This window comes from Populus euphratica, unplaced genomic scaffold (assembly GCF_000495115.2).
Source record: "Populus euphratica unplaced genomic scaffold, PopEup_1.0 scaffold73.1, whole genome shotgun sequence".
Lineage (NCBI taxonomy): Eukaryota > Viridiplantae > Streptophyta > Magnoliopsida > Malpighiales > Salicaceae > Populus > Populus euphratica.
In genome coordinates this window covers 1,032,666-1,055,673 of record NW_011499895.1, presented here as the reverse complement: position 1 = coordinate 1,055,673, position 23,008 = coordinate 1,032,666, and the positions used below count along the sequence as shown (strand labels likewise).

The 23,008-nt window shown below is 29.4% G+C and overlaps 2 protein-coding genes across 2 annotated transcripts; one reads left to right on the top strand and one right to left on the bottom strand.

Moving 5' to 3' along the window:
* Positions 1 to 3,288: 3,288 nt before the first annotated feature.
* Positions 3,289 to 7,370, bottom strand: LOC105131938 (VAMP-like protein YKT61). The gene is made up of 6 exons (XM_011035164.1): positions 6,843 to 7,370; positions 6,506 to 6,603; positions 5,990 to 6,094; positions 5,791 to 5,856; positions 4,731 to 4,817; positions 3,289 to 3,608 (listed from the first exon to the last, which is right to left on the bottom strand). Exons 1-6 carry the CDS (start codon positions 7,033 to 7,035, stop codon positions 3,558 to 3,560), a joined length of 600 nt encoding a protein of 199 aa, XP_011033466.1. The 5' UTR covers positions 7,036 to 7,370; the 3' UTR covers positions 3,289 to 3,557.
* An 11,009-nt stretch (positions 7,371 to 18,379) lies between these two features.
* Positions 18,380 to 22,192, top strand: LOC105131937 (glycerophosphodiester phosphodiesterase GDPDL6-like). The gene is made up of 9 exons (XM_011035163.1): positions 18,380 to 18,714; positions 18,809 to 19,105; positions 19,346 to 19,455; positions 19,628 to 20,129; positions 20,309 to 20,347; positions 20,441 to 20,722; positions 20,817 to 20,959; positions 21,126 to 21,609; positions 21,723 to 22,192. Exons 1-9 carry the CDS (start codon positions 18,624 to 18,626, stop codon positions 22,007 to 22,009), a joined length of 2,235 nt encoding a protein of 744 aa, XP_011033465.1. The 5' UTR covers positions 18,380 to 18,623; the 3' UTR covers positions 22,010 to 22,192.
* Positions 22,193 to 23,008: the final 816 nt, after the last annotated feature.

The following is a 23,008-nucleotide window of genomic DNA, read 5'->3' as shown; positions in this document are numbered from 1 at the left end:
TCTTCTTTTTTTTTTTTTTCAGTTTTAAAATATTTGTTTATAGTATTATGGTAGTTTATATATATATATATATATATATATTTATATATATTTATTAAATATTTTTAAATTTATAATATAAATAGTTTAACTTGTTTCAAAATATTACTATGGTTATTTTATAAATAACTTTTTATGTCAAAATATATGTTAATAATTTATTTAAAAAAATTAGTTTTTGTTTTAGTATATCAAAATTATTTAAAAATACTAAAAATATATTAATTAGAAATACATAAAAAAATAAAAAAATTTAATTTTTTTAAAATATTTTTAAATCACAGAAATAAATCAAATCATTTAAACAAAGGAACCCGTGTTTCGTGTAGAAATAAATCTTAAATACATAATTTATATAGATAAGGAAGTCAAAACTTGACAACAGTTCCTCTTTTGTCTGGGGAAAGCTGGAAGATTCAACATCATTAAACTTTACATCGCTTTCTTCTTAAGAAAAAGGAATGTTTAATCATGGCTTTTGGGCACACGTATTGTCGGTGCCAAAATTCCAGCTGGCAATGACATTGAGGGGTCCGAAAAAGGTTGACTTTGGTATCGTTTTAAGACCATATTGACCGTTGAATTTTCCATGTAGGAGCCATATCAATGGTAGGATTAAGATCGAATTATGAGAATTTAAAAGTAAAATCGCAGATACCCTCGAGAGATCTCAACTTCTACATCTGAGTGAATCTTTTTAACACACAGTCGCCTTCATGTAAATAATTTTTTCAAACAAATTATATATATATATATGTTTGCTAGATTTTCAGTACGTCTTGAGTTCTTGACTGCAGTTTGTCATCAAATGGTCATAGTCAACTTGCTGGGAGCAAGGGATGGTTACTTGCTGGTTGGATCCTAGTGTTAGGGTTTTTTTTTTTTTTTTAAAATGTATATATGTAGTAAAAATTATAAATTTAAAAATTCTTTGAAAATATTAAGGATTTAGTTAGATAAATCTAGAATAATTTAAAATTTATATGAAGATTAAATAAAAATTAGATATTTTTTTCAGTTTCAAATATTTATTTTAAAACTGAATTATTGCAAATCACAAGACAATTAAATACCCCATCTCTAACAGTAATTCACACAAACTATCAGAGAGAAATCTCTAAACATTAGAGTGTCAACTCTTTTATTTTGTATTTTAGGTGTTCATGTAGTGTACTCTAGTCACCCATCACTACTCGTAGGAAATAAGAGGCATATAATTTTGTTTATAAAAAAAACCTAAAAATCATATAAAAAACAAATTATTAATTTTCCCTTAAATAATATTACCTACATTGTTTTAGATTAATTTTAAAAATTTATTCAATCGAGTCCTTATTTGATTATTTTTAAATTTAGTATTGCAACTCTTATATTAATTATGTGATAATTTTTAATTTTTAAAATTTATTTACAATCAAGTCACACTTAATTACTTATCTCATTTTAATTATAACAAATAGTTTTTATATGTGTGTGACCCATTATGATTCACAATCCTAAATAAAATAAAATTAAATACATTGAATAAATTAATTTATTATCAATTCAATAATTGATTGATTTATATTTGAAAATCAAATACAATGTCTAGTAACTTGTTATGACCTTCCAAATATTAGGGAAGTTATAAGTGATTTAACTTATTCTTTCAGTGACTAGTTTCTCAATATTATCTGAGAACAAATAATTTTTTTAATTCACCTAAAATGATGAATTCTCTCATGATTATTTAAATATCTTCATATAATTAATGTTATATCCACTATTGACCAATTTGTTACCTTTGATTAGGACAACGTATAAAAAAATCATAATATAACACTCACTATATAATACTACCATAATTCTTATATTTACCGATATAATTTTTTGTCTGTATTTGTATTATCATTTCGTTGGTAATTAATTTACCGATGAGATTATAGATGAAAATGCTCTATCGATGAATATTTTATTAATAATTTTTTATCTATCAATAAATCCATCGATAATAAAAAAAATATTATTACATATGGATTTACTGACAAGAAAAACGTGTTAAAACAATTTTACCCTCTTCATTCTGTTGGTATTTTCCTTAGAAAACTTATCATATAAATGATACAAATACCGTATGTAATTATGTTGTTGATTATTTAAAAATATATTTGTAAAAAATCTATTTAACAAAACTAGAAAATAATTAAATAATTAAATCTATTTGAAAATTCTATAAATAAATCAACTAAAAATTGATCTCATATGAAAAAAATCCTACATTAACATTCATAAAATTATCAAGAAAAAAAATTAAAAAATAAAATAAAATAACAAATATAATAAAAAAAACATAATTTTTTTTTATGTAGTTGCAATTGAAGTTGAGAAAAAAAAATGAATTCATAAAATACATTAATTGAAAAAAAAAAGAGAGAGAAGAAGACTGATAAGAAATCTGATTCTATTTCTTGATTATAGATAATTTATTATTATATACATATTTTGCTACGTTTTATTTGTTTTCTATTATATAGTGCCGCCTCTCTTTGTTTTTTTTTTTTTACACTAATACCTTATCCTTTCCATTCACATTTATACTTTCCACCCACATTTATCCTGATAACCTTGATCCTGTAAGATAATTATCACAACGTAGGATGCTTCTCGTGACACTACACACGTACAATATAGATAAAGATGGTGGAGAATAACCAAACCCATTACTTCTTAGTTGGGAGATTGGGCACAACCAAACTCAAGTTATTGAATTATATTTAGTTTTATTATTTCTTTTGTTGGACTTTTATTAGTTAGTGGGTTTTAAACTGAATTGATTCTAACCAGGGCTTTATTATTTATATGAAATCTTATTGACATTACAATACATTATTCCTCCTCTAAGTTTCTCTCTTCTCGTAAGCTTTTTTACTAATTATTAGCTTCTTTCTCTACTTCTAATTCTCAACTTTCCTGCATTTCAGCAAATCAATGTCTAGTCCTAAAGATCTCTAAGATGTCAGACCGTCACAACACAACATTAGTTTCTAATTCCTAAAACTGATGGGAAAAATCTATAACAGCGAGCAAAAGACAATGAACGTTTGTGGCATAGGTGACTGCAAACTTATATTACGCATGTTTCGTGCATCATCTCTTATTCAACATGGTAAAATTCGGTCGAATAAATTGAGTTACGTTCGGTAACAAAAATTAACTTCCATGATTGAAACAAATTATATATTGAATTCTATGATAGAAACGCTAGAGAAATGCATGCAACACTCATGCGTATGAGAACTATTGATATTTGCTAGGCAACACGAAGGATACAAAGCTCTAATAAGAAACTCATTCGTCAATATCTGGTTTCCTTTCTTTTTGATTCCAGAGACAAATATCCAGAAAGGAGAAATCCCACAACTCTGCCACAAACAACTGATGAATGATGTTACAATCACAATTTGGCCATCCACCCGCTTCTTCAACACCACGACAAATGAAATGAGAAGCCCTTGCGTTGGGATGCTTCCCTTGAAAGCCTACAGTATGGTACAACATTGATTGGTTTTCTTCGCCTGCTTGTAGAACATCTGTTTCGACAGTCAACCAAAGTTTATGCGTTAAGCTCCAGAAGGTGCAATTAAAAAAAACGTTGCTGAATTCAAGACTTGAAAATTAACAGAAGTGCTAAAGTTCCATTTTGAAACGGTAACTCATAGATTTGATTTCCTTGCAGTCTGGGATTATAGGAAGTAGATCAGCCACTAAGAGATTATGGATAGAGAGCATAAGCAGATAAATAAGGTCAAAGCAAAAACAGTTCTGTATTTTGGTTTTTAAGAAAAAGAAAAACACAAATCAAAGGTTTCTAAAAGAAGTACAACATCACCCTTTCGAACTGTTTGATAATCTGGACTCAGCCGGCTAAGTTTTCCTGCTTTTAATTACCAATGGTCTATTCATTGCCAGAGGAAGTGAAGGAAAGGGGAAATTTTATAAAGGCTCTCAATCCCAGAATCATTTTTCCAACATTGAAGAATATAGGATTCCATTTAAGGAAAAAAAAAAAAAAACACAAGCTAATAATGTAGACTTTCAAAATGCAGCATCCAAATTGCTAAGAAGTGAAAACAACAGAACACCAGGTCAAATTTTTTAGAAGCCAATAGGAAAACTAAATGCTGCATTCATAAATCACCATAAAATTTCTTTTCAGAGACAAAACTAACTGCAGCTGCACAGACCATAATGAAAATGTGACAAGTATGACAAATGCAAGTTCAAGCAGCATGTGATTAATGGAAGTCCTAGCAATTCCCCAGGCTAAAAATTATTGTATCCAATTTTCCTCCGAAAGGTCCTTTGCCCTTTTGAAATATGTAATGATCAAATATCTTTAGGATGTTAGTTAACATGCTATTTAGTTATCGGAAAGCCCAGCATAAACAGTCATGTAGTAAAGTTGTACACCTTTTTGTCAATAAAACTCTATAAAGACCCTGACTACTTTCTCAGCAGTGAACCATACTAGTACATGGAATGATGGTGTAGTGAAGCAACAAAAACACAAATCTGACGACTCTTAAACTTGCATAGCCTGATTAAGGAGGAAAAAACCAATAAACACACATACAAGAGTTGCATAAGTACATTTTCAGATACCTGTACACTAGAAAAAAGCACAACGGTAATTTACATATTTGTATGTGTACCTGTGATGCAGCACTCAGATCAGAACTCTTCTCAACTAAACTGTCAAGTTTCTCACCTCGTGCAAGCACACTATCAATGGTCTTATGCTGTACCAAAACATAAACACAAACATGTCACAACGAGACTAACATAGGAAGGTGAGAGCTACAAGGATAAAGTTCAGTAAATTACTCATGAATCACCAAAAGTAATCTATGCCTAAACTTTCTACTTTTAAGTCCTTTGGCATGATGTTTGTCTCAACAGCTAGTGAAAGAATAAAAAGAAATTCATTTACATTGCCTATGTCAGGAAGCAATGGCAAATCAGAATGCAAGCTAACTGAGACTGAAAATTGAGAATCACCAAGCCTATGAGGTCAAAATCATTAAAATATGCAACGTATTCAGCAAGAAAACCTCATGTCAGTTGCTACACTGCAAGGAAGATCCTGGCTTATAAACAAAGCGTGCATGCTATGCATATTGCACCAACACATTCTGCAAAAGGTCTATGCAAGTCTACATGAGATTAAAGCTGCCATTTGGTTCAATGGTATGGTAATACTGATTTAAGATATATCACAAATTCAGGCTACTGAGTATGGGTGAGATAACCATCCACAGACTCAACATAGAACCAGCATTTTCCAGGGATGGAGTTCAGGTAACTACTACTGCAACTTAATCACCCCCTTTTCAGTTTGTAAGCTGTTAAATTTGGATTTCCAGGGGTTAGTTTCCCACACTTGGGTCTATCCAAAGAACATGTGATTACAATTTAGTCAACCAATAGCCATATGAACCCAAGGAAGAAAAAAGAAGCATATATCATGGAGAAGAAGAAAGAATATGCTTTTAGTGTAAGTTGATTGTAGCAGTATTTCATTTCTAATTGATAAGGTTCCAAAACAGCAATCCCAAGATGCAAGAACCATGTAACTAAAATACCTCCAACCAAAAGCTAAGAATAGAAACAGGAAAGAGAAAAGTTAACAGATTTGACCAGGCATCTTAACTGAAAGAGAATAGGAAAGAATGAGTTGCAAAACTAAAACGTATGTAATCAACAGCCACTCACAAGGATAATTTTTGTCTCATCCAACTCCCTCTGGATTTTTAACAATTTGTCCGCCTCCGCAGGATCCTGAAAATTTTAAAAATTAGAAAGACAAATTAAAAAAAAAGAAGCCTCGAGATTCATGAGATTTGATGATAAACTACAGCATACTTTTCAATTAAGAATGAAACAGAAAATATAAATAAAGATGTCAAGTTACTTGGAACTTGGTCAAAGCTTCATTCAAATACGGCCAAGGTTGAGTGCTATCCGCTTGTGCAGCCCTCCAAGATTCACCAAAATTCTTTTGATACTCATCAATCACCTGTAACATTACAATATACCATCTTAAAATGAAACCTATAACATAGCAAGTGCAGTTAAATTTATTCCACCAAATACAATAGCACTAAAAAAACAGCCTATATAATGAACTATATAATGAACTTTAGGCAGAAACAAATGTTATCCATCACATAACCTAATGAGTTCAGCTTTCCAAAAAAAAAAAAAAAAAGCCTATCGAGTTACATTATCATGCTGGAAGGTCACTCGGAATCATTGCATTATAGAAACACAAAGAAACCTAGCAACATCATCAATCTATTTGCATGATAACATGCAAAATTCGTAGTCTTGATGAGGCACAAAACACAGTCCCTCAAAATCATAATTACAGCTGCATTTCCAACCTAACATAAGAAAAAATCCAAGCCACAAAAACAAGTATTATCACCTGATTGAGAAGGGAAAATGCACTGCGAACCGGATAATGATCATCCATAAATCCCAACGCGCATAGTCCATTTCGGTTATAAGTATGCACTTTGTACTCTACATAATTCAATTCAGTTATCTTGATCACAAGATCCCAAAAATCACCACAGATACTAACGAAATTACACAATTAGACATCAAAACTGGATCCATACATCAATCTAAATTTTGTTTTTTTTTTTAAAAAAAAAATAAACCACCAATTCGATGAAAAGCTGAACGAGAAAAGGAGATGACAAACATTGAGATCTTAAAAAAAAAAAAAATAATAAGAGAGAGAATATATTGAAACCAACCTTCGTGCTGGACTGATTGGCGTTGGCCGGGTGGGGTCCGTTTAGCTACGGTTCGACCGACGAAAAATATGAATTCCTTAACGCTAGAACGTTGGAAATATCCGAAATGACTCACATCCATCGCGTTTGCTAAAATAACCGGATCCGATCCCTCGGGGTTGCACTTCAATACCAATAGGGCCGTGATCTTCATCTCTCTCACTCTTTCTACGATTTTTTTTTTTAAATTGAATTTCTCTCTATCTTTCTAAAACTCTGTTCGGTTTCGTGTTAAGAGATTGCTCTGTTCCTCCTTTTCTTCTTTCTTTCTTTCCTCCTTTTTTTATTTTATTTTTTCAAATTTAGGTTTCTCTAGTCTCTCTGTTGAGATCGCCAAAGAGAAGAAAGGGATCTTAATTAGATGTGGGTGAGTTTATTTTTAGGCGTTGGAGCTTGCCTCACTGGCGATTAAATGTTTGAGCTGCTGACGCCGATGAATGCATCTGTACCGCTTCCGCAGTTTAGGGAAGAAATTTTAATTAAGAATTGGAAAGTTGTTACATATATTTAATAAAATAAAGTGACAAGGAGGTGAATTAGCAGGTCTTAAACGTGTTGCTGATGATAATTAAAGGCTAAAGTAATATATATATATATGATTTTTTATCTTGTAATACGGGGCGTTCTTTAAAAATCCTTTTATTTAATTATATAAAAACAAAAAAGGAGTTTTAACCGCATAAATATAAAAAATTAATCATTGAAAAAAATGAAATTGCTAGTATAGTTTTGTATTAACGTATTTTTCATAGAATAAATAAATTTTATTAGTTATGTTTTCCATTTATATAAAATAAATGGTAAGAAATTAAAATCAATATCTAAAAAAATTCTAATAAATTAAAACAATGATAGAAAAAGATATCTTTTTAATAAATATCTTTTTTACTTATTAATCTGTTTTTTTACCAAATTTTTTTATTTGGATTTAAAAAATATCAAAGTTTTATTAAAATAAAATAATAAATCATAATTCTAGACCGAATGTATTAAAAAAATTAACAATAATAATGTCAAGAATAATTCTATAAAAACATTTATAATAAAAAATTAAAAATAAATATCTCACGTGCATTTAGAAAACAATGCATTCAAAAAACTATTTTTAAAATAGCTATGAAAATCACTAATATTATTTGAAAATAATATATTTTAATAATTATTTAAACATCATTTAAATAAAATTATAAAAAAATATTTGAATATAAATTGTGAAAAGAGAAAAAAAAAGTAGGATATTTTAGTTTTGAGGATAATTTGATTTTTTTAAATAATTAATTGGTCATTAAAAAGATTATCAAAAGTTATTTGTCTTTCGAACTTTTTTAAATGATTAAATTATTTATTTACTTCTAGATTAAAAAATTATTGAACGGTTAGACAAGTGTATTTTTATCTTTTTGTTTTTTTAGTAAAAGAATAAAATAACTCTTCTTCTTCTTAGAATTAAAAAAAAAGAGAGAGGCAAGTATTCACAGGCAATTTCATCTTTTTCACATGGTTTATCTTCAATTTTATGGTTTTTTTTTTTTAATTTTTTCTATAGATTTATCTTAATATTATGATTTAGACTATGAGTTTTGTAGGCTTTTTTTGGATATAGGTTTTTTTAAAAGTTATTTTGTATTGTATTTAACTTTTAAATATTTTTTATTTTATATAGATAAGCTTTATTTTATAAAAAAATAGTTAATTTTTAATAATATTTCTAATATGTCCGGTCTTGCATAAAAAAAATTTCCTTTTTATTTTACTCACTCAATTTCATATGTGTTTATATTTCTATTATTTTTTTATTGATTTTAATTAAAAGAAATCAATAGATATAAATGGTAAATGTTTTATTTTGCAAAATCAAATATCTTGATTTACAACTATTTTTTAATTTATTTAGTTTCTTTTTTAATTATTGTTAATGATTATTTATTTATTTAGATGATTATCAATTTTTTTAATTAGACATCTAGATAAGCTTTTTTATTTACATTTTAATTTTTTTATGTAAAGAAACATATTAAAATAACCTATATATTAAGGTTTTTTATTTAAAAAAATATACAACTCATGGTGGAACACAAATCAACCTGCAGAATGCCAATAACATTCTTCACGCTAATATACCTCTCAATAAACTATATATAACATCATAGAGAAGTTGAAGAATATTAACAAGCGATCAAGGTTGATTCTTAACAATAAACTTCTACACAGTTCTATAAGTGAAGTATCTATAAAATATATTAGTTATCAAAAAGGCAATAAATATAGTAAGATATTAGAATGACAAGAAAACCAATTATCTTGGCCTTCATGTGTTTAGAATTGGACAAAAACTACCTAGCTCCTTCATACAAGTAACAGTGAATCAATAGAAATTAACACTTATATGTATTTATTCAAACCCAGATATCTAAATAGCTTGACTCTTTGAAACTTAAATTAACCTAGGATTTAAACAAACTTGAAAACAAAAACATAAAAACATCATGTTTTTAAAAATAAACTTAGGATGTCTAGTTTTATAGCTATTTGTTATACAACCTCATATATGATTTGGGCATATATTTTCACCTTCAACTTTTGAAATAACATTTCAAGTTTCTATCTATTTCCTAGATTGACATCAATTATAAGCAAAATCTTGTGGTAATTAGCACAAGAAACATCAAGAAAGGGGGAAGGGACACAAGAATTGAAAAATCTTAGGATAATGAAAAATTTATAGAAAACTGGTTAAGTTCTTATTTCTTGTACCAAATATAGATGCAAAATTTATGGAGGTGACATTTTAAAAGAAATGTAGCAAAAACTAAGGTGATATCATGTCTAGAAAATATAAATAAAAGATAATGATAATAATAATAATAATACAACACTCATGTGTTATCATAACTAAACTTGTCTTATACTCGAATTATTGTTTAGTCTAGGTTTTAAACTAAGTCATGTAAAGATTGATATGATATAACACAATCAACTTGGCAAGTACATAGCCAATCCAAAAAATTGGTAAAGACTTGGATTGACTTGAAACAAATTTTAAGGTGAATTGTATTTTTAATATTAAGGCGACGACATATCAAATGGATATGGGTTAGCCTGTTAAATTCACAATCTAGGTGATGGATCGCATCGAGTTTAACAAGTTTTATTTATTTATTTAATTATATGATAGAAAAAATTATCCATCACGCTAAATAAACCTATTAAAATATTTTTTTAAAAAATTTGCTTGAGAACAAAGTAATAAATAAATAAATAAATAAAATAAAATAACATATAAAAATAATTATTAGATAATCTAATAATTTAAAAGAAATTATATATATTATATTCTAAATTATTTAATTCTTAAGAAAGTTAGTATCATTTGGCCGAAAAAAAAAGGGCCAAGTACACAGGCTTATTAGCCTAGTGTGTTAGGCCTGAGTCTTTAAACTAAGCCCAAACATGAAGGTTAACTAGGTGAGGCCCATGTAGAGAAGCTCAATTTTTTCTTTTAAATCAGATAAATAACATGTTATTTGTTTATTTTTTTTTTTTTAAATAACATGTTATTTGTTTATTTTTTTTAAAAAAAATAGATGAAACGTTATTTGTATGCCTAGAATCCAACAACCACAAAGATAGTTGAAAATTAAGGCTTCGCTTTTCTTATCCTAAAACCTAATTTCTAATCTATTTTGACCTAAAACACCTAAAAATTATAAATCTCAATCAAAAATTAGTAAAATCTATTTTTAACAATGGTATTTTTGACCCAAAAATAAAGGTTATGATTAAGGGGTGTTCCCAGTGAGCTGGTTTAAAAAAATAAAAATAAAATTAAGTAATAAAACAGCGTGTAAAAATATTGGTGGCTAAGTAAAATTACAGGAAGTAACATTTAAATCCTAGTCTAAAATTGGTAAAATGATATGGTAAAAATCATAATAATTGATTAAATATATTTATTGATATGCGGGTTGACTATTGGTATAAACTCCATATTTAGTCTTGGAATCTTTAAATTGAAAATGGTATAAATTAAGAGAAGAATTATAGTAGTTACGAGTAAATATCCTAAAAGAATATTATTGATTATAGATGAAATGAGAATAAATTTATATACAAAAAGATTTTATAGTTAGGGCTTTGCAAAAACTATTCATGTTAAAAATCAAAGGAGTGATAGTTTTGTAATTATATAGAAAACAATGATAGTTTTGCAAATAAGATACAAACAACCCCTCCCCCCTTTTCTTATATGTCGAGTGAAAATTTCAATAGCAAAAGAAAAGGATGATGCAACATTTCTCTTTATCATTCTTCTTCTCTTAATTGTTTATAAGAGAGTGAGTTAATGACAAGGACAGTGAGGTTACTAAGAAGAATTTGATGTTAATAATTAATGGTAATTAGTGGGTTAGGAAGAAGAATGATAGTTTAGAACTTAGAGATAGAGTTTAAACATGTGAAGAATAAGAAAAAAGATTTTTCTCTTTCTTTGATGTTTATTTTATCTTGTTTGGGGGAAAGAGGAGAAAATCCTCAAATTCTACATTCTAAAGATTTATAGTATTCGTGTATTGAAATATGAATTAGATTTTTTATTATAGTTATCGGGTGTAAATAATACATGTTAATAACTTGAATTGAATTATTTTATAAAAATTAGAAACCTCAAGTTCACAGGTTCTAGGGTTTTTTTAATTTAAGTTTGAGGAAAAGAGTATTTTGTCAAAAAGATTTTTTGACTTAAAGAACATTAAATATGTGGTAAATAAGATGAAATCAAGAAAGAAATTGAACTTAGTCAATAAAAGATCAACACCTCTAGGGCCAGCAATATAAAAACTTTTTGGAGGGAAGGAAAAATTAGATTACATTTATGGTAGTGTATGATTATTAAATTTGAAAGTATGAGTAAATTATGCATAGAAAAAAGTTTTAATTTTCATCATGTGCTTTGATTAGTACTTAAAAGTGCATTTTTATCATGGTTTTATATCATCATTTTGCACTTGAAATATCAATAACTCCTTAAATAAAATATGTTTTATAATAATGTATCTAATAATATAAGATACCTATAATTTATGGTAAATGTCTATTTTTAATGCAGGCCTATCACATAAATGAAAGGATTGATTGATGACTTGAAGAACTTAAATTGCAAGGATAAAGAGATGGCCAAACTTAGAAAAGAGATGTCGGTGCAATCCAAACCGGAACACTGTTCGGTAATTGGGTCATATCTGGAGCTACAGATCTCAGATTTAGGTCCAATTTATATGGATGGAAAGGTAAGACATAGGCCTACAACTTTCATATGGAGCCCAAGATCAAAAAAGGCCATTATCAAGTCCAAATTGTAGCAACAACAAAGAAGCCCGAATCTGTCTTCCAGCCCGAGCACTGTTCGGTATTTTGGCCATATCTAGAGTTCTAGAAGTCCAAATGAGCTGAAATTTTTACACAAGAAAGCTGAGACAATTGCCTACAACTTTCATGTTTACAACTGGCTCCAATTTTGACGTTATCAATGACGTTTTGGGCAGACAAGAGAAGATAAGGATTGTCACCAAGTCAAAAGTTGGTCACCCACTTATCAATTAGTCATCAAATCAATAGTTCCCATTTTTGGCCTATAAAAGGAGGCATTTGCCATGCATTTAGGCATCTTGATTTCCAGATCAAGATCATGCTCTTCCTTTCTCTCTTTGTATTTTTTATGCTTTGTTTTCATTAATATTAAGTTTATGCCTTTCATTTCCTTTCCTTTACTTAGTTAACTTTTATGTTCTTATTTTGTTTATCTATTTTGCTTTCTTTCATTATGTCTAGCTAAGTTAATTATGTCAAGGTGAAAAGGTTACACTAATGGTGTAAGAATAAGTATAATGTAAACTTAATATGGACTTTAATGTTTGATACTAACATGTTTTATATTTGCTATCTTGTTCACTCTTTAATACTTTGCTTGTTAAATGACTAATCTTGATTTATGTTACATAACACTTGGTACAACAAATGTTTGGCACTTTCATAGCCCATAATGTATGGTATAACCGACACCTGAGCTATGAAAGGAACTTGATTTGTTGTTAACATAAGTTATAATCATGAATGCTTGACGAGATTTACAAGTATTAGCATTAATTGAATAAGATGACTAATGTAATCATGTTAACAATATATAATCTGATTGGAACCTCCTTTGTGTGTGGTTTCCAATTCAATAATAAGAGTTTATACTATACTTGTTTGATATACCATTAGTGGAACCTCTAACCTTGACATTTGTTATTATTATTGTTTAATCCTTACATTAATTTTCCATCTCCAAGTTCTCATCATCTTCTTCTTCTTCTCTTTCTTTATTATTATTATTATTATTATTATTACTACTACTACTACTACTACTACTAGTATTATTACTATTGTTGTTGTTGTTATTGTTGTTTTATAATTGTTGTTTATAATTTGTATAATTAACCTCCCTGTGGTTCGACCCCGGTCTTGCCGGGTTATTTATTACTTCGACACTCCTGCACTTGGGAGAAGACATCAATCTTTTCATCGTGTCATGCTTGCATGATTAAGGTGTGTTAGGAAAAAATTGATGAATATCATTTTGTGTGATTTTGTGATATTGGGTGTTTAGGAATTAATATGAAAGCTTAAAATATTGTTATTAAAGTAGAGCTTTGCTTGAGAGTATGAGTTATGTGTATAAAAATTATGATATCTGTTTAAATTATATGAGAAATTATTGAATTGGATTGTGTGTGGTGATTTGATATTTTTGGTATAGAAATTTGCATGCTTAAGAAATAAATTATGAAGATTATGATTAAGTATGAGTTTCATTTGAATGGGCTGAATAATTAGTTTAGAGCAATTTGAAAATTTAACTAAGTTGGTTTGCTTGTGATGTTCTAATTATATTTAAAAATGCTTGAGATTTGTATTGAATGTTTTAATGAGGATTACTAAGTGTTTAATTGTTTTGTGTTAATGGGATTTGTTCTAATTATATTGAAATGTTGGACTTATGGATTTTGGCTAAATTAGATGAAATTATGTTAGTTTTGATGTTTTAATGATATAAGGATATGTGATTATCATTATTGTAAATTGGTTTTTGATTTGCGAAGCATTAATTGAAGATTTTAGAAGGACTGAAATGTAAATTAATTGTGTTGTTTTGGTATTATAATGATATTGAAAACATTTAGAATTGTTTGTGCATGGTTATAATATAGAGTAATACAAGTTTAGATAATATTTTCACATGTTTGGAATGATGAAAATGTAGAAATTTAATAAATAGTATGATTTGAGAGGTCTTAATGATATTATGATGTTTAAAATAGATTAATACGATGGAAATGAGTTTATAATAATTATGATGTGAAATATAATACCTAGAATTTAGGTTATGTTTGGGGTGTGATTGAATTCTTCCTAATTGATGGGGGTTATATGCAATTAGAACTTTCATTAAGTGATACATTGATTTAAAACCTAGGTATTTTATGTGGTGGAATGATACATTAATAATAAAGAAACTAAATGTATAGTACTTGTTGAAAGCCAATTAAAACAAATTGAAAATTCAATTTTAAAAATTCTATTTTTATGGTGGTTGGTTATATGCATGGTTGTAGAGGTATTGGAAAATTGATAACATTATGTGATAACGAATTATCTGAGAATTGGTTATGGATATATGAGATGTTTCATTAAAAATATACCTAGGGTACCTAAATATACTTGAATTATAAAAAATGAGTACTTGATATAAATTTGTTGTTTTAATATGAATAAATTGGTTAGTAGGTTATGTTGACTTAATATAGGAAATGAAAATTAAAATTGCAATAATGTGAAATTTGTGGTAATGCATGGTTATTAAATTTGTAAGTATGAGTAAGTTATACTTAAATTTTTTTTTATTTGCATTACGTGATTTACATGATGAAGGTGTGTTTAGGAAAAATTGGTGAATATCATTTCGTGTGATTTTGTGATACTAGATGTTTAGGAATTGATATGAAAACCTAAGATATTGTTATTAGAATAGAGGTTTATTTGAGAGTATGAGTAATATGTATGAAGGTTAAGAGATCTGTTTAAATTGAATGAGAAATTGTTGAATTGGATTTTATATGGTGATTTTTGTATTTTTGGTATGGAAACTAGCATGCTTTAGAAATAAATTATGAAGATTATGATTAATTATGAGTTTGAATGAGCTGAATAGTTAGTTTAGAACAATTTAAAAATTTAATTAAGTTAGTTTGCCTGTGATGTTCTAATTATATTTAAAAATACTTGAGATTTATGTTGAATGTTTTAACGAGGATTACTAGGAGTTTAATTGTTTTATGTTAATGAGATTTGTTCTAATTATATTGAAATGTTGGAATTATAAATTTCGGCTAAAATGAATGAAATTATGTTAGTTTTAATGTTTTAATGATGTCAGGATATGCAATTATCATTATTATAAATAAGTTTTTAATTTGTGATCCATTAATGGGACATTTTGGAAAAATTGAAATGTAAATTAGTTGTATTGTTTTAGCATTATAATGGTGTTGATTGTTTGTGCATGGTTATAAGGTAGATTAATATAAGTTTAGTTAATATTTTCACATGTTTGGAATGATAAAAATATAAAAATTTAATAAATTTTGTGATTTGAGAGGTCTTAATGATATTATAATGTCTAAACTAAATTAATATGATGAAAATGAGTTTAATCATAATTATGATTCATGTGAAATATAATATTTAGAATTTGGGTTATGTTTGTGGTGTGATTGAATTCTCCTTAATCAGGGTTCTATGAAATTAGAATTTTCATTAGGGAAGTGGGACATTAATTTAAAACCTAAGTATTTTATGTGTTGGAATGATATATTAGTAATAAAAGAACTAAATGTATATATGGCTTGTTGAAAGCCAATTAAAATAAATTAAAAATTTAATTTTAGAAATTCTATTTTTATGGTAGTCGATTATATGTATGGTTGTAGAGTTACTGAAAAATCAGTAAAATTATGTGATAAGTGGACATATAAGATGGTTTATTAAAAGTATAATTAGGGTAGCTAAATATATTTGAATTATGAAAGTTGAGTGCTTGATATAAACTTGTTGTTTTAATATGAATAAATTGATTGGTAGGTTATGTTGACTTAAAATGGGAAATGAAAATTGAAATTGCAATTTATTTGAATTATGAGGTATTAAACAATATAGTTCATTGAAAAACTATATGTTAAAACTTAAATTGATAAATTACTGGGTTGTGGGGTATTAAACAAGTTATTTGCAGAACTGGAATCCACATACTGTCAGATCTTTGAAGTAAACCTCATGCCAACTTTATGGTAAATGCTTTGTTCATGGTACACAGATCACAGTAGATGCCTAGCCCTTCTTCCTCATTTGGCTTGCTAATTGCCTTCCATTTGATAAGGTGTCTGCCTCGCCTTCCTTCACTATCAGCCCAAGTAAATCGTCGGCAAATTCTTTCAGTCTTGCTGCAAATTAATTTATGGAGTAATGCAGCTTGCAAAGGATATAAATAAAGGAGTTTTTGCAAGCACTGATCTGCACAAAGTAATCCCACCTGCTAGCGATAAATTTATTCGCCTTCCAGCTAGCCAATTTGAGATGCATGTTGTCAATAATAAAATTGTATGTATGCTTGGTAATTCTTTGATGTAACAAAGGGATTTTCCCTTATCTTTTTATTAATTTAAATTTTTTAAAAAGTTTTATTTTTAACTTAATTAAAATTATTAAATATAAATATAACATTTTCATCTCATGCTATTTTAATTAATTTTCCTTAGCTCGATAAATTATTTTAGATGGTTCAGCAGTGTTCAAAACAAAGTGATGATAAATCTATGATGAATTTCTTTTTTCTCTTATCAAGTATGATTAATTATTACTTTTTTCATGTTATTTAATTCTTTTTGAAATTATATGATTAAATTAACTAAATTTATTTAATCTAAGTTAATAATTCAGATCTTATTTTTTTTTATATTTCTTAAAAAATATCGGCACTAACTTAATATTTTTTATATTAAAAAAGATTTGACTTAGCCCAGCGTATCTCTACAAACTTCTCCAAGTCTAATCTAATAGATATATGAGCTTCATCCTAGATCACCTTGCCCATATATCTTAGGACCAAGGTTGTCGATTTCATTTCGATAGATGTTTTGTTTTTTCAATTGAAATGAAATATTTCAGTTTTGGAGTGTGTCGACATGCCATTTTGGGGTTGTATATATTCAACAAACATAATTCAAATTTAAAATAAATTAATTATAAATTATGCAATACAAACACAATGCCATACAACTATAATTTCAAAATTTAAAGTAATTCAACTTAAACAAAATATCAAAATATTGTGAAAGTAAATTGTTTTAACACAAATATCTTAAATATAAAGTTAGGTCAATGTTATTAATGCTAATGGGATCTAAAACATCCCTTGTTTTGTTCAAATTTTTACAAAGTATAAACATGAAAAAACAACAACATGAATATAAATTATATATATTAGTGATAAATCTAATTTTAAAAAATTAATATCATTGTCAATAAAAATAATAATAATAATTTTAAATTTTTTATTAATATCATTGTTATTAAAAATAGTAATGAAAAAGAACTTTTTATATTTGGATGATTAAATTAATTAAATTGAACTAAGTTCAATTGGATTTAATGGCTTTTCAAGATTGAAATAGAATATATGGAATTCTAGAATAAACTGAGTTTAAAATAAGATGAAAATTGTTCTATTTTGTTTCTTTTTTGAATTGATATGAAATGTTTTGGTTATTTTGAGTGCAACGAAATAAAATTGATAACCTTATAAGGACATGAGACAAAAGATTTGAATTGATAATTTTTAAAAAATAAACCTGAATCTAATTGATTAAACTCCATCCTTTGTAATTGCAATTATCCTCTTTAGTCTCTTTAAACATGCACAAAACAATCTTCTAAGGCTTCGTTCCTTATATGCCAACAAACTTAAATATTGAAATGTCCCTTAAACACAATAGATTATTTGTTCTGCAAGTGTTTTGTGCTCCCTTCTAAACCTCCCAACCTATCAACTAGCCTTGAAAAGAACATTTTTTGTGGGAGTTTTATGTGATCCTCGTCGCAATCAAACTTATGAATTTCAATGGAAGACAGAACAAGCCCTTGAGATAAACACATTAAATCAGAAAGGGTCTCAAAAAACAGTCAAGTCTTAAGTTTTTAGCTGTCATCTTTGCCGCGAAAGAGAGATATAAATCAACTGCAAAAGGGTTCTAAACTAAAAACTAGGAATCAGAAATAGTAAATAACTCTCAAGTTCATAAATAAAACCATTATAACAAGACAGCAAAACTGTTCACGCCAGCCATTAATGCGATTAAAACGCGTTGGAGTTAATTTAGCAAAACTAAAAAAAGAACATTGAATCCTTGTCATTACTTTAATTGTCATACTAATTCCTCTCTTCTTTTTCCCTTTTCTTTTTGAGTTTTCCATTCCATCCCCTTGAAGAGCTTCATTCTTAACTGGAACTTGCAAGGGAACTAGCTAACGTTTCTCGTTGTCTAAGCATAATCTCTAAAAGATTCTAAGCAAGTTCCTTCTCTTTTCAAGTTTTATTATCCTTGGCCCGTTGAATTTGTTTGACCCTTATTCTAACGGGATTAGAAGACAATGATCAAGTATCTGCTTTTAGTTTCCTTTGTTATCCATGCAACATTGGCGAATTCAGAATCTGCTTCCAAGAAATGGCTAACACTAAATGGTAGCTGCATTTATTTATTTTTTTGGCATATATTTTAGAAACCAACTGGAATCTGTCTGAGATAAGACAACACAATTGTGCATCGTGCATGCAGGCGAGCGACCTTCTGTGATAGCCCGCGGAGGGTTCTCGGGGCTTTTCCCTGAATCCAGTGACTTTGCAAATCAAATGGCGCTTGGGACAAGCGTCCATGATGTGGTTGTGCTCTGCAATTTACAACTAACAAAAGATGGGGTTGGGATTTGCCAGGGAGACATCAGGCTTGACAACACAACAAATATAGCAATGTTATTTGAAAAGGGATCAAAAACTTACAAGGTAAATGGGCAGGATCTTACTGGGTGGTTCGCATTAGATTTTACAGCTGATCAGCTCCTTGCCAATGTATCTTGTAAGTCTCAGAAACTAAATCTTTGTTTTATAGAGAGATATTCTTGTGTTCTCGTAATCTTCTTGAAATCCAGATACCATGTCTTCCAAGAAAAGTTAGGAATGGTAAATAGGCATATAAGAAAGAATAAGATTATGCATAAGAAAGAATCCATGGCTTGGAAAGGGTAAATAAGCTTCTGCAAATTACTCTGTGCCTTAAAATGACTAAAATTCCTCTTCGGCGTTGGCTCGTATGCAGTGGTGCAAAATATATTCTCTCGGCCGAGTGCATTCGACGGGATGCTGCCCATGTCTACTGTTGACGATGTCAGAAATTCCAATCCCCCAGCATTTTGGTTGAATGTTCAGGTGTCCATCTCTCTTTCTGTAGATGTTTCTGATAACAACTTTGTTTGAATTCTCATTTCAAGATCTGCAGTGTCATCGAGTGTCATGCCCAGAAATCTACATGCATCCAATTCCTATTTAACATTTTAGAATGTGCTAATGCCTTAGCTTTCTATATGCTCTTGGTTTGCAGTACGATGCGTTCTATACGGAAAACAAACTGAGTGTCACAAATTACATTCAAAAGGCAACGAGACTGCAGGGTGTAAATTACATATCTTCTCCTGAGATTGGTTTCTTAAAGAGAATGAATGGATTGGTGAAAAAGGCTAAGACCAAGCTCATCTTTGTGTTCCTGGACAAAAAGGCAACTGAACCGACAAGCAATCAAACTTATGGTTCAATATTGGGAAATCTTGCCACAATCAAGAAATTCGCTTCCGGGATTGTTGTCCCAAAAGATTACATATGGCCTGTTAATACGGCTAATTATCTCGATGCTCCCACTAGTCTAGTAAATGATGCTCATAAACTGGGTCTTGAAGTATATGCTTCTGGCTTCGCGAACGACTTCACTACAAGTTATAATTATAGTTATGATCCATCGGCCGAGTATCTGCAATTCATTGATAATTCTCAGTTTTCTGTTGATGGATTGATTACAGATTTTCCTCCTACAGCATCAGAAGCTGTTGGTAAGTCTATATATTCTCATGCCTTCTCCGCTTTTCATTTTCTCCCAGATAAAAACAACATTAAAAGAAAGGATTTTGCATTCTAAGTTTTCTTAGAAAGCATCTTAATTTACTGTCAAGATAAACATGCATGGAATACAACCTTACCTAACCCTCCAGATTTTATTTTTCTTATGCAGCATGTTTTGCTCAGTACCCTGATATCAAACCTACAAAAGGTACATGCTATTTTCATATTCTACGCACACTGCACAAGAGCAAAATAGATAGCAGAGCAACTGGTTAATGATGCACAAAAAATGTATATGCAGGACAAGCTTTGATCATAACTCACAATGGAGCAAGTGGAGTTTATGCTGGGAGCACCGATCTTGCTTATCAGCAAGGATTAGAAGATGGAGCTGACATAATAGATTGCTCTGTTCAAATGTCAAAGGATGGAGTGGCTTTCTGCTTGGATTCGGTGGATGTTACCAGAGATACAACTGCTGCAGCTACCTTTATGTCTCTTTCTACCACTATCCCTGAAATTCAACAGTCTTCTGGAATTTTTTCATTTGACCTTTCATGGAGCGATATTCAAACCTTGCAACGTAAACTTTCCTTCTTCTACCATCCATAAATTTGCTAACAGTTTTCTTCAAGTAATCTTCTGAAGTCCCTGACAGTAAAATTTTCTTATTCCAGCTCAATTGACAAGTCCTTTTGAGAATAAAGGTGGCTTGCCAAGAAACCCTGCAAACAAGAACAAGGGTAAATTTTTAAGTCTTGCTGAATTTCTAGAATTGGCTAAAGTAAAGGCAGTTACCGGGATTTTAATCAACATAGAGGTGAGCCTCTTTCTTTCATAAATTTTAACTGTGTTCTAGCAGTGTTAGCTTCATATTCAAAATCATTCACTTCACTGGAAATTCTGCTGTCATACTTATATTCACTACATATTTGTTGAATGTCTATCCACAAAACAAATTTCTAACGCACATCACTGGTCTTCAGAATGCCGCTTACCTAGCATCACAGAAGGGTCTTGACATAGTATCTGCTGTTAACACTGCCTTGGGCAATGCCACATTTGACAAGCAATCCACTCAAAAAGTCCTAATCCAATCAGACGACACTTCAGTGTTGTCGAAGTTTCAGAATGTCCCAGCATACAGTAGAGTACTATATCTTAAAGATGAAATCGGTGATGCACCCAAGACACCAGTGGGCGAGATAAAAAAATATGCAGATGCAGTAACCCTGCCACGATTTTCCATCGTGCCCACCAGTGATGGCTTCACTACAGCAACAACCAAAGTCGTAAATGAAATGCATGCTGCGAATATCTCAGTATATGTCACAGTTCTAAGGAATGAATTTGTTACCCTTGCATTCGATTACTTTGCGGATCCTACAATAGAGATTGCAACTTACACCTCTGGGATTGGCGTTGATGGAATCATAACCGAGTACCCAGCAACTGCAAGCAGATATTTAAGTATAGAATCGCCAAAACCATAATTTCTTGCGCTATTTCGTACTAATGAACAATAATGCCTAGTCTTCAGTTCACAAGTTTGTACACTAACATATTACATTGATCCCTTGCAGGAAATCCCTGTTCTTCTGATTCCATGCCCGAGAGCTCATACAGCATCATTCCAGCTGAAGCTGGTAGTCTGCTGAAGACAGTTCCTGAAGAAACACAGCCCCCAGCAAGTTCCCCGACACCAGCCTTGGATGTTGCAGATATTGTCGACCCACCACTGCCTGCCGTGACCAAACCTGCCTCCCCTCCTCCTGCAACCTCTCCTCGTTCAAGTGCCCTAGCAGTCATTGCTAACGTGGGCCTTTCTTTAGTAGCAATCGTGGTGTTTAGTTCGCTGTCTTTGATGTGAAATTAGTTAACATGGCGAGGATTGTAACTGATTTTTAACCTTTTCTTTTTACCTGTCTCCTAGCAACTTGATCAAATCTGAGTACGAGTTTGCATTGTAACTCGCAAAACACAAGTTGGATGGCCTACAGGTGACATCCACGTTTTGACCGTCAATCTCTCAATTCGCAAGGCAGCTAAACAGAAACATTAACTATGTAATGTAAATCATTTCTCATCATCCATGTCCAAGTTTCAAACCTCATAGAAACGAGATTTAGCAAGTTCATTATCATTTGGATTTCTTCAAGAGAAGACACTTCCTTTTTCTTTATTTTTTATTCTCATTGATTGTAAATGTATAGAATTACTAAGCAAGAAATGATATTTAGTTTTTAGTGCATTTAAAACATGAAAGATATTTTAATGAAAGATAGAATTCATACAAGTTTAAATCTAAAAGCATGCAAGATAAAAATTTATATAAAAAATAGTTTTAATACAATTATAATAATAAAATTCTACCATCTGTATTAAATATATATTAAAATTTATAATTGATATCAACTTAAAGTCTTAGCATGTATATAAATAATAAAAATATCAATATTTAAATTAAGCATGTATATAAATAATAAAAATATCAATATTTAAATTAAAATAAAAAAGTACTTATTTATTGAAGTACTTTCAAATAATTAAACTTTTTGGTTGATGTCAAAGATGAATAATTTATGATAAAAACTTAATTGTTTTTCTTTGGTGTAACTAGGGTGTTTACTATATAAGTTACCAAAAGATTAATTCACCACAACAGTTTTAGTTTAAAAGTAGTTTTAAATAAAGTCTTTAAATCAAAATAAAATGACTCAATTATTTTTTAATAAAGTAAATATAAGCTCTAGATTTAAAAGAGAAAAATAAAGCATAAAAAGATAGGGAAAACATTAAAATGAGGAGAGTAAAAGATTGTAAAAATCGGGGGTAAAAAAAAAACGAGTGATGCTATTCCTTCACCTTT

Excerpts from the sequence above, each read along its gene's own strand:
- LOC105131938 (XM_011035164.1), bottom strand. The coding sequence starts at position 7,035 with ATGAAGATCACGGCCCTATTGGTATTGAAGTGCAACCCCGAGGGATCG. Across the intron at positions 6,095-6,505 it reads CATTTTCCCTTCTCAATCAG|GTGATTGATGAGTATCAAAA; the intron begins GTGATAATACTT and ends GTAATGTTACAG. Across the intron at positions 5,857-5,989 it reads AAGCTTTGACCAAGTTCCAA|GATCCTGCGGAGGCGGACAA; the intron begins GTAACTTGACAT and ends TAAAATTTTCAG.
- LOC105131937 (XM_011035163.1), top strand. The coding sequence starts at position 18,624 with ATGATCAAGTATCTGCTTTTAGTTTCCTTTGTTATCCATGCAACATTG. Across the intron at positions 18,715-18,808 it reads GAAATGGCTAACACTAAATG|GCGAGCGACCTTCTGTGATA; the intron begins GTAGCTGCATTT and ends TCGTGCATGCAG. Across the intron at positions 20,960-21,125 it reads GGATTTTAATCAACATAGAG|AATGCCGCTTACCTAGCATC; the intron begins GTGAGCCTCTTT and ends ACTGGTCTTCAG.